This window comes from Amphibalanus amphitrite, unplaced genomic scaffold (genome assembly GCF_019059575.1).
Source record: "Amphibalanus amphitrite isolate SeventyFive unplaced genomic scaffold, NRLGWU_Aamphi_draft 000532F_arrow, whole genome shotgun sequence".
In the NCBI taxonomy this organism is placed as follows: Eukaryota; Metazoa; Arthropoda; class Thecostraca; order Balanomorpha; family Balanidae; genus Amphibalanus; species Amphibalanus amphitrite.
Window position 1 is genome coordinate 353,614 of NW_024882026.1, and position 12,100 is coordinate 365,713.

Consider the following 12,100-nt stretch of genomic DNA (forward strand, 5'->3'; position numbering starts at 1 on the left):
CAGTCGCGACGGCTGCTGGACATCCCCGAGGGAACGCTTACAGGGCCTTATCGAAGGGCGATGGACATCGACACTGTATGAATGCGATCGGGATAAAGTTGCTGCGGTCCCGGTCCTGCGTTTTTTGACGGTCTGAATCATAGGTTCTTTTGTTATCTTCTTACGACAAATTAAGTGAATAAGTGCCGTTTTCCAGAATTGGAGGATCAAAAGCATGCGATAGCATGCTTTTGCATCCGGAAATTCCCATTGGTGGGTCGCTGAAAAAAAGTTCGGCCGAGCCTGTTTGTCAGTGAGTATGTGTGCGAGTTTGTCCAAGCTTTTTTGGACCTGGAGTCAAAATGGGTGGACCGATCGGGACGAAAGTGGGACCGTTTGATTCGTCTCCGGCGAGGTAAACTTTTGGTGCTGGCCTCGGTTCGCTCGGTGCTTCGTGGCACATGCTATTCCGCTTCAAAGTTTCGGTGACACGAATTTTTTTGTCAAGGCTACAGGTCAACCCGAGGTCACGGGCAAAGCCATACTGGCGGGACACATCGGTAACACCTTGAACCAGTTTCCAGGGGGGTCACCGTCTGCGAGGGGTGCAGGCTGCACGTGCTGGGGTCGGAAAACCGTTTTGACGTGAGGTCCTCTAGCTCAAAGAAATTTTAAGCTATCAACCTGAAAATCGGTTCAATGGTAGTCCCAGGCAAGGCCCCCAAAATAATGCACATTTGGTTGAGCTAAACTCTGTGGTGCATGAGCTATGCACGTGCAAGCCGATTGCACCCCTTCGTACGTTGCCACGCCTGCAGGGTAAACGGCAGCTCTAACTGGTTCAAAACTTGCAGGTCATAAGAAGAATACATTTGATCACGACATTCCGGCGAGGTAATATCCGAGGGGTGCAAGCTGCGCGTGCGGGGGGCGGATAACGGTTTTGACGAGGGATCCTCTGATCCCGGGAAACGTCGATCTAGCGACACAAAAGTCGGTACACTGATAGAACTAGACAAACGCTACATGATGTTATGAAAATGACTGCACTAGGGTGCCTGGGACATGAACTATGCACGTGCAGTTAATTCATATCTTACTGTAGGTAGATCTCCACATGAATCTCACGTGCTTTCAAGCATTTCATGGATGTTTCAACGCTTTCTTTTTAATGAAGTCATTGGGCTATGGATCCTCCAATTCTGGCCCAAGGCAACGCACGAGCGCTGCCGGCATCTAGTATAATGAAGCGACTCGTCTGTCACCGACTGCGCCTAGTTGTGTGCTTATCGTACACATTGTCCACATTTCAAACTCATGCCTACATTTCCTATGTCCCGTCATGCCTTCTGTTTACATGCCCTGTACCTATTGTGCAGGTGAATAACAGCGTTTCTGGTTTACGGGTGCACAACTATGCACTTCGTATATGAAGCAGCCTACTTCCATTTCTGGTTATTTACACACGCACGGTGTATAGCCTCGACCTTTATACGGCCCCATCGCTTCTCTGGGCCTGATATTGTGAAACTTTACTCGTTTGGCCGCGAGCGCATAGTTTACACTTGACTAACTAAGCCGATAAATATTGACGCCAACTTTAGGCCGTGTCAAATGAGCATACACGCGTGTGGGTGTCAGTTTGGACTCGTGAGGCCAGAGGTCACACGCCTGAGGGCATACCTCGACCTATGTTTGCGATATTTCCACAATGCAGTCTCTTTGGATAAAAAATCACACAAAACTTTTTTTGAAGTAAGTTGAATTTTAATCACTGCCTCCATGTGAAAGCATACTGAATTCAGATTTCAGTTCGCCAGTCATCGATGTTTTTCCAATTCTCCGTCACTCGTCACCGTGACCTGGGCCTCGTTTCATAAAGCGAGTCCGTAGCTTACGCCGGTTTTTGGGCTTGTATTGCAAGCGAATGTGAAGCGATAAATTTATTTCCCTTTCTCCCTTCTGTTTTTGCTTCGAAGATAAATAAATTCAACGATTCAAACTATCGTCATCGCTTCACATGCACTTGCAATACAAGACAAAAAAAAAACGGCGTAAGTTACGGACTCGTTTTATGAAAGAAACGAGGCCCTGCTGTGGAAACATTTGAACACTGGATTGAACACAGTCAAGGGCTAAGGTGATAAAGGAAATATAAATTTGTGCTATAGCTCTGCTGTCAGCTCTCATGAATCGCCGGGCTGGGTCTCAGCACTCCTGGAAGGTTAATTGCCTTTTGTGTCTTATTTGTTGTCTTATGTGCTTTCCGCGAAGCTGTTGCCTTAAAAATCGGTGACAGATTGCACGGAAGGCCTAGCCGTATCTGGATGTACCATGTCTCTCGTGTATTTTTACATAAATTTCCTTTTTTGTCCGGACCTCTTTTACACTGTTCTTAGGCATCCATTGAACAACATTTTAAAATGACGGTTTTACCATGGAAATCGGAATTTCCGAGTCGGTATTGACATGACTTTCAACTTCGACGGGGTGAGGTTTTTCGTGAAGCGAAGCAGGCTGGTCAGATCCTGCAAAGGCGGTCAGACCTAAAATCGCTAGATGTTATACAACCACGTATAAACATGGGCAAATCCCGGTAAATGCTGACAGCACCAACGGTTTGTGTGAATCACACGCCACGCAAGTTGCTCAAAGTCTAGTCGTGGTGTCTAACGAGATGTTTCTCTCCATTTGTCGCCGATTACCACTTCTCTGCTCTCGTGAATACTGAATAAGATAGTATTTTCTCTTGTTAAATGCTCAGACTCACTCCGTTTATGTAAAAAGACCTCCAGTGTGGATAGAGTCCAAGTGGAAAAATTCCTCCAAGTGTGGATAGAGTAACTACATACATGTGCCTGTGCATTGTGCATACCTGTACCTTCCGCGTGAACTCGTGAACTCTTATCTTGTTCACTCGGGGGCAGATTGATGTTCCACCACTCCCTACCCATCGGGCTCCCATGGCTCCCGCACTGGCCGCTGCCAGTGTTGCCTGCCCTCAGCACTGCTCAGCACTGCCTGCCAGTGCCAGTGCTGCCAGTGCTGCCACTGCCACTGTACGTCAATAAGCTCAAGTTGGGTAGGAGAACGACAATCCCTTCCGATGTTTCGATTCCCGCATGGCTCGCGACACCACGTCTCGCCTTCCTGTGGGGTCGCCTCACTAAGCGTCAAACTTGTTCTGACACCGCGACCACCGTGAGTTGGCAGTTTGTGACTGTTTACCAGGGACTTAGCCCGAGACTTAGTCCCTTATCTGAATCCTGGATGGAGCCGAAAGCTAGCGGTGTGCAACTAGAACCAGCACAGATCTTCGGTGTAAAATGTAAATGCTGTTTACTTCCTCGTACGAGATTATAGGGTCAAAGAGTACATGGTTCAAATCTGCTAAGTTTTAGACTGGATTTTGGAGTTAAGTAGGTGTCCTGCGGACAGGTGGGATGAAGGCTTAGGCGAAATGGTAACGTCCATCCCTATTATTGTGTCCACTTTCATTTAAACACAAAAGGGGTGTGGCTCTATTTGTAATTCATTTTCAGATTTGTTGAAGTTTGCGGCTTTGTTTGATGGGAAATCCCGTGGCATCATTCCTGTTAAGGACTTGTTTATTTGCCTCTTCAACGAGCGGGCAGATGCCAGATTGGTGATTATTTCCATGAATGTTACGGCTGACGTCTGGTCTGGGCTGACACGCGATAGTTTCTGGTGAAGCCACTGAACTCTATAATGGGTGAAGCAAACATCCAGATCCTGTTTTGCCTCAACACCGTGCGAGACACAGCATTGAGAGACGATCACAAGCAACATAAACACTGCCACTTCTTAGCAAATTTTGAAGGCATTGGCTTCCTCCAATACAGCATTATATGGCCCCAGGCCGTGAGTTTCCCGCGCTTTTACCTCGAGCAGAAGCATGCTATATTTTCAATTAGGCACGGCGGCTAGACAGCTAGACGTAAGGCCATCTCATAAACCTCCTTACTATGCTAGTCAATACACAGTGCATCATTTTCCAATTTACCTCTCGTTGCGCTTGCTCACGCCCGCCCCGCTGCAGCCGGCTGACCCCCTCCCCCCTCCCCTCCCCCCAGGCGGCGCAAGAGGCGGCGCTCAGCTGCCGCCAGCAGTGACGTCATCGGTGACGTCACACCCGACCAGATGATCTCCATCAGCGGGCTGGGGCCTTTCGCGGCGCCGGGGCCGGGGCCGGGCGCCGAGGTGGCCTCGCCCGGCGCCGGGGAGGCCGGGAGGCCGGTTGCTGTCAGCTCAGCACCCAGGACGGTGCTGCCAGCCACAGGTGGGTGCTGCGAGAGGGGCGTCATCGTGAGGTCAGAACAACACCAGATCTGTTGGTGTTTTGAAGGCCTAAGGCCTGGCGCTGCGCTCAAACCTAGGTCTGCCTGATCGGTCAATTGTGCTAAAGTTTTGTTTAGCTGAAGAAGGATGATAATGCCCGGCTGGATGAAGCGCGGCTAAAATGCTTCACACACCTACTCCATCCTGGATGCTTCATAAGCATGTAAATGTGAGGCAGCTTTCCTTGTTGCTCCCTCGCCTCGTAGTGTCTTCCCATCCTCCCCTTTCATCTCTCTTCTCTAGCAATGTGTCTTACACCCATCCCTCTCCACATACCATAACGACCCCTTGACCCCCCCCTGACGTTATCCGTTAACCTTTGATGTTTTCCACAGCCTCTGGGGGAAAGTTGGTGGGTATCGCCAAGGCCCGGCAGCGGGAACCCGAGTGTGCGGCCCAGCCGACGGTGCTGACATCTATCGCCGGCCGGCTGAGTCTGCCAGGTATGCCAGCAATGACGTCTATCGGTGACCTATGCAAACTGTTTGCGGTTTACTTGCTGAAAACACTTTTTATTTGGGGAAATGTCATGCGTGTTTTGTTATTGAACACACAGAATGTGTCCCAAAAAGTTATCCGAATTTCTTTGAAGTCCTTGGAGGTAAGCTATGGTATTTCTGAGCATGATTAATAATGTAAATAGAGTGAATAACCTTATGCTCATGTTATATGTTGCAAATTGATATAATTAAAACTAAATTGATATATTTCGATATTGCACCGTCATCAGAATCATTCTGTCATCATTCTGATGACGGTGCAATATCGAAATATATCAATTTAGTTTTAATTATATCAATTTGCAACATATAACATGAGCATAAGGTTATTCACTCTATTTACATTCTTTGAAGTCCTTCATCTTTACATATGTAATTATTGTTGAACGAAAACGTGGTAAAAAAATGTTTTTTTTTTCATTGGCCAAAGTGTGCGTCAGTTGTTACTGAAGCAATATCACATTGCTGTTTGCTGAGCCGTATCAGTTCTGCAAGTCCCATTTGACGTCTGACTCATCGCTATCTTTCTATGTACTTTTGTGGGCCATATTTGCTCAGAACTCGAAGCTCGTTGGATAGGAAGAAACGCTCTTGGTTGGCACAGGAGCATTCAGTGAAAGACTGGGTTGATTCGGTTGCTGAATGATGTGCACGACTGTGCACAGTTGCTGCTGCTGCTGCGTTTCCTAGCACACACTCGTGAGTGTCTCACTTCGGCTCGACTATTTGCGGACTGATGGGGCACATCTTTATACGGTCATAATCTCTTCTTTCGCATCTCATCACTGTGGATTGCAGAATGCAGGAGTCTCATGTTGACCCGACGGAACTGAGATGCATTATTCGGAGACTACTTTTAGGAATTGTCCTTTTTTTACATGATTGCTTCAAGCTGGACTGGATTTTTTGGGGGGCTTTGACATTTTTTTTCAGGCCCGCGCGAAGCGAGCCAGAATTTCTAGTTTCTACCTATGTATTTGAAATAATGAAGGTAAAGGTACTGACTCAGTTTTAATGAGGTAATTCCGCACTCTTTTATTTCAATTCCGCCAATGATATGTCTTATTTAACCCTATTACCAGATCCATTATTATTTCTTTGAATGCTTGATCATTAAATCACCAATTACATTGTCTGAATTTCTTTTAAAGGCTTAACATGATCCTTCTTCAAGTTGCGGCAATAGCTTCTTCGTATTTCCAATCTTCGAAGCTCACCGATCAGCAAAATTACGGTTCAGTAATGACCACGTTACGTGAGCCATTGCATATTGCTAATTCAACCCGCTTTTCATTGATTCTACTCGGAATTATAAGGCAAACATTGAAGCTTCGCTGTAGCAGAAATAAATCCAAGACCTCACTCGTAATGGCATGGATAACCGAAGCACCCTCTTGCTTTGATCTGTTTGGTGGTTAGAAATGAGAGTTTGTGTAACATTAGCTGTTGAGTCGCTCTACACTGGGTTCAACTGTGGTTCATTTACAAGTGGATTCACCAGCTGCGCCTGCCGATTCAACTGAGCTGCAAAATCACAGCGGTTCAACCTGAGACACTCAGCTGTTCAACGGGCTTAGATCCGGGAGACCCATCAAGCTTAGCAGCATCCAGCTGAAGGAATGCACTCCTGTCTCATGGCTCGAAGTTTTGAGAACATTCTCCGAATTCGAACCAGCGCTGTTCTGTCAAAGCCGACATGTTTTGCGACGTCCTGTGTCCTTTTTGGGCTGTTTTGTGGCTCGAGGTATCAACGCTCGACCAACTTCATGAACTTGGTGACTTTGCCGTCAATTCCTGTCAGCGTACTGTGAACTTCAAACTTGGCCCTGACTTCAAAGGCTGCGACAGGGGACAGTCTGCGTCATATTTAGACGGCAGCGTCATATACTGACGGCGGCGTCATATCCTGACGTCGGCCGAGCCCGGGCCCTCGTCGAACCCACTCAGATTCGTTCGGGGAATCTGAGCCGGCCTGAAATAGAGCTGGACGGAGGTATTGATCACATAGTGCTGACCAGGTAAGTGGTAACTGTTCCTCGAATGAGTCCGCGGGACAGGACGTATTGACCAGTCCTCAATGTGGTCAGACAGGCAGGTATCGTGTTTATGATAGAGGCTTGCTTATGAACAATGTTTTCCGTCAGTATGATCACTGATGAGTTAGCTCGCGGAGAAACGTTTCTCCTTTTAGCGTCAATGGTGAGCAGAGACTATACATCTGGTGAGAAGGATATGCCAGCAAAATTATAGCAGAGAGGCTTATCTGGGGGCCATTGCCACGGCCTATCGCAAAGCCATCTTTGCAGCCTTCGTTAAAATACCAGATATCTTTACCTGCTTACCTCCTCAGAGCAGTACCACTCTCCGCCCCTCCTGAACAAATTTCAGTTCGTTTGGAAGCCAAGCTATCGATGCATTTAAGCTGCTTTGGCCCTCGCCGTCCCCCGAGATATATGTTCAAGCGGGAGGCGCGGAACAGAACAACGGCAGAATTTGGTTTCGAGCATGCCACACCACCACACACCAACCGCTCCGCTCCCCAACTTCATGGGTCCTAAAACGCGGCGAGCACCAACATCCATGGTCCCGTTCCGTGAAGAACAAACGCTCCACTGTTCCCGTCATCTCCCTCCTCCCTGGATTCCGTCCACGGCTATTGGCCACATGTTCATACCAAAGACGGCCGTATACGGCGTCCCATAGACCAACAAATACCAATCTATATCCGCTGAGACCTGTGAACCTCGAGGACGATGATAGATGCAGTAGCGGCAGAACACCCTCAATTAAGGGGGGGGGGGCACTGCCGACTTTTGGCTCCATTCTTTCCAGGCAACGCCCATAGGGCTTATGTTAAAATGTCAAAATCAAAGGGGGCCACGGTGCCCCGGTGCCCTCCCCGTTCCGCCGCCTATGGATAGATCATCTGCTCATGGTAGTTGACCTCATTGTTGAATGCTTAACATCGATGTTGAATGTCGACCCGACCCCGAGGGTTGGTGATGTGGTACGTTCGAAGGGCGACGACGCTCAAGAGGGTGAAACTTGGCCGTGAATGGTGAAGATGTACCGTTGGAGGTAAAGTGATTTGAGCAAGGGACGATGATGGGATCCTGGGGGCGTTGACATGGCTATTGGCTATGCTGATGTGACCTCCAGTAGCTGCGCTGTGAGCCTCGAGGACGCCACGAAACCAATGCCGTGTCAACTCTCCTCGAAGTCAATTGGTCGAAGTCCATCCGCAGGTCACTTGACTGTGTTGATGCAGCGAATCGCTCACCAATGAGACTGATCGTGCATCGAACGATGATAGATTATTGCGTCGATAGATTGAGAGGCAAACAGTGCATAGTGCAGGCCCTCAGTGGACGCTTGTCCGTCCGTAGAAATGCGCTAGTCTCGCAGTTTGCACGGCTGCTCGACATTTGTCAGTACGCATACTAAACAAATACTTTTCGTTTGTACACGTGAGGATGAATGCTGAACTGCTTTGACATTTAAGAATTCAGTTAGAGATGTTGAAAATCATGAGTATTTCCTGGTTTTTGCTGACATTGAAAAGCGTCAGGAGGCGTCCTGCATATTGCAGAGCTCTGAAGATATTGATCTCCTTGCCGTCATCACCACACTTGTCCTGTAGATCTCCTCACATCTCTGACATCATTCAACTCAGCTGGGGTGCCCGCGATGGCGCCGTGCGCGAGCCACCTGCCTCGCCGCGGGCGGCACCCAAATACCACTTTTTATCTCCTTCCTGTTAAACAATTACCTTTTTGTCGTCGACTGAAAAGATCGTCGCTACGATCTTTCCGATCTTTTCTTCCAATTGTGGGCCAGATGCTCATTTATTCAAATAGCGCGTGCGGATGGCGTGAATCTTCAGTCGTCGCGCGTGACACGCTCAAAGGCGCACGGGCGGCGGGCGGCGGCGGCGGCGGCGGCGGCGGCGGCGGCGGCGGCGGCGGCGGCGGCGGCGGACTGACTGCGACTCTGACGGCGGCGGCGGCGGCGGCGGTGGACTGACTGCGGACTGGCGGCGGCGGCTGCGGCCCGCGTAGTGAAAGTCACCTTCGCATGGCGTTCGCGGCGCTGGGAGGTGCCGTAAGGGCGACATTGCCGCCTCTCAGGGCGGCGCGATGGCCCTAGTGACCGGCGATTGTGGGCCTGTTTCCAGTGGGGTGGTTTTATTGAATGAGTGCGGGGGACGGCGCGCCCCCAGTCCCCGATGATCGGCCCGAGAGGACCGCGCGGCCGCCAGCCGCTTCACGGCGTCTCAAGGCACTGCTGAAGAAAGAGGCTCATTTGAAGTCTGAGATAAATAATTGTTTATGGTGGAGTCAGCTATGGTGCGTCTTGCTGGCGTATGCAATTTGCGAGGTGCTTGTCTTGAAAATTCGTTGATTCCAAATTCTGGACTAAAATAAAAAAGAACAAGATCTCCCATTCCATTGAATGTGGATTGATTTTATCGCGTGCGCGACGAGCGTTTAGGAATTGAAATAATGAAAGTCAGATTTCGACTGGACCGTAGCTGGAGCTCGTGCCAAGTGTGAGGTGTCAATACCACAACCCATTACCCATTTGATTACCCATTACCCAGACAGGACCTCGCCTCGTCCCCTGAACACGATTGGGGCTTTCCGCTCAGCCTGTGCTATCCATTCGTGTTGCTGGCCATACAGTTGCCTGTTCTTTGCCCAGTTTTCCGCCGTCACTCAGTGTGAACACTCAGGGGGAGGGGGGGGGGGGTGCACAGGGAGATCCCACATAGATAACCACGCTATTGTATTGTCCTTTTAACTGCGCCGTGCTGACTCGGACGCCGTGGGTATCGCTCTAATGGAGGCGTGGTATGAATTGTGCTTTACCGGCTGTGTAGCTGGCGCAGGACTGGTCTAATGAGTGTGCGATATTGAATGACTTTACCAATAACGTGTGCTGGATTGACCAATAGCGTACGCTGGACTGGTCTACTATGAAGTATGGATTGCGCTTCACTGGCCCTAAAGACTGCGTTGGTCTGGCCTGATGGGTGTGCCTGTGCGATATAAAGTCCTCCCCAGTTGTCCACCACCTGTAACGACTGTGACACATCAGTTCTGAAAGACGGGACCGTTCTGTCCCGTTGCTTCGTTGCGGGTCGCGCCAGATAAAGGATGTTTCGTGCTGCTCGCGCTGCATTTCGGTTCGGACGGTTCGGTGTGTGCTGTACCGTCCTAAATGCTGCCTAGTTGGCAGTGCACGGCCTGAGCTGTGCACGCTGTAAATGGTGTAAATGGAAATCCCACGCTCCAGCTATAAACACAAATTCAACCTCTGAACTATCAGTAGTTTGTCTGAACTCACTTGTTTTCGATTCCTGGTTATCTTTTTTCGTTGACTTTCGTTTGACACTCAGAATGCTCGTATTTGCTTGCTGAGCGAGCAGTATTTTGCCTTTTGTTTCGTTGTGTGGGCGACGCACGGGAAATGAAAAATGCGCTTATTTGCTATAGTGCGACCTATAACAGCTATCCATGACTACAATGCACAAAATGTGTCTCCCGACATGGGATCGTCCCGTTTAAATCCCCTCGACGGCGACCTGCTACCATCACTCATTCTGGCGTCCCCTCGTCCCGTCACCTCGTCCCGTCACCTCGTCCCGTCCCCTCGTCTCGTCCCCTCGTCCCGTCCCCTCGTCCCGTCCCTTCGTCCCGTCCGGGCGGCCCGCTTACCCCACAGATTCCCACCACATGTGCGCTGTCCACGTCTCAAGTTTCGTTCGCCCCAGACGCGGAGTCGCGCGTCCAGGACCCGACACAGCCAGTCTGGAGCCGAGGCCAGAATCCAGACAGGTGATCTGGAGCTCTGTCCAGAATCCAGAACCGACAGAGCGGGTTGGCGACTGCTGCCACAGATGTGGTACACGATTGGGATCGCTGGAAACCGGTTAAAGCAGCCAAACGTGTATTTGGAAAGATGCAGCTGCCCTGCGGTGCGGACAAGTGTGCATCTTTCCTCAAGGTGCATCTGTAATTTCTTTCACATTATTTCACCCTCTACATATTGCATGTCTTTGCTTGCTATACATTGCCCGGCATATACAATACAATATACAATCATGGTTTGCGATCGTTCCTCGGGCTAGCTCATCTCCGTTCATTGTCCGTTGTCCATATTTTTAAGTTTCAACGCTTACCGAGTTCGGAAGATGATTGAAGCATGAAGTGGAATGTTCGGAGCGGATTACCGCTCTCCGGGACTCCAAAATATCCTACTTGTCATCAATATATATCATCAGACTATAGCCATCATACCCCGTTTGTGTCACACTCTTATTCTGTCATATCGTCTGTGTAACACCGCCACACTCATGTGTCTATCCCCTTTCGGCAGGTTTCATACCGTCCATATCATACCGCCATACTAATGTACGAGTATATCTATCCTCCTCTCTCGGCAGGTTTCATACCGTCCATAATCATATACCGCCATACTTATGTATGTGTCTGTCCCCCTCCCGGCAGGTTTTATGCTGTCACACAGCCATACTCATGTATCTATCCTCTCTCGGCAGGTTTCATGCCGTCTATGTCGCCATACTCATGTGCCTGTCCTCTCCCTGGACAGTCCTGGTATGCTTCATACCGTCTATGTCATACCGCCATACTCACGTGTCTGTCCTCTCCCGACAGGTTTCATGCTGTCCATATCATACCGCCATACTCATTTGTCTGTCTTCTCCCGGCAGGCTTCATACCGTCTATGTCACACTGCCATACTCATTTGTCTGTCTTCTCCCGGCAGGCTTCATACCGTCTATGTCACACTGCCATACTCATTTGTCTGTCTTCTCCCGGCAGGCTTCATACCGTCTATGTCACACTGCCATACTCATTTGTCTGTCTTCTTCCGGCAGGCTTCATACCGTCTATGTCACACTGCCATACTCATTTGTCTGTCTTCTCCCGGCAGGCTTCATACCGTCTATGTCACACTGCCATACTCATTTGTCTGTCTTCTCCCGACAGGCTTCATACCGTCTATGTCACACTGCCATACTCATTTGTCTGTCTTCTCCCGGCAGGCTTCATACCGTCTATGTCACACTGTCGCACTCATTTGTCTGTCTTCTCCCGGCAGGCTTCATACCGTCTATGTCACACTGTCGCACTCATATGTCTGTCCCCCTCCCGGCAGGCTTCATACCGTCTATGTCACACTGCCATACTCATTTGTCTGTCTTCTCCCGGCAGGCTTCATACCGTCTATGTCACACT

The 12,100-nt window shown here is 49.5% G+C and overlaps 1 protein-coding gene across 1 annotated transcript in view; it reads left to right on the forward strand.

Moving 5' to 3' along the window:
• The window catches only part of LOC122393361 (protein piccolo-like), a 134,675-nt gene that overhangs the window by 101,846 nt on the left and 20,729 nt on the right, over positions 1 to 12,100 (forward strand). The window contains exons 6-7 of the mRNA XM_043389303.1: positions 4,074 to 4,279; positions 4,674 to 4,781. Of these exons, the coding sequence (XP_043245238.1) occupies positions 4,074 to 4,279; positions 4,674 to 4,781 (314 nt within the window). The remainder of the gene's footprint in view (positions 1 to 4,073; positions 4,280 to 4,673; positions 4,782 to 12,100) is intronic.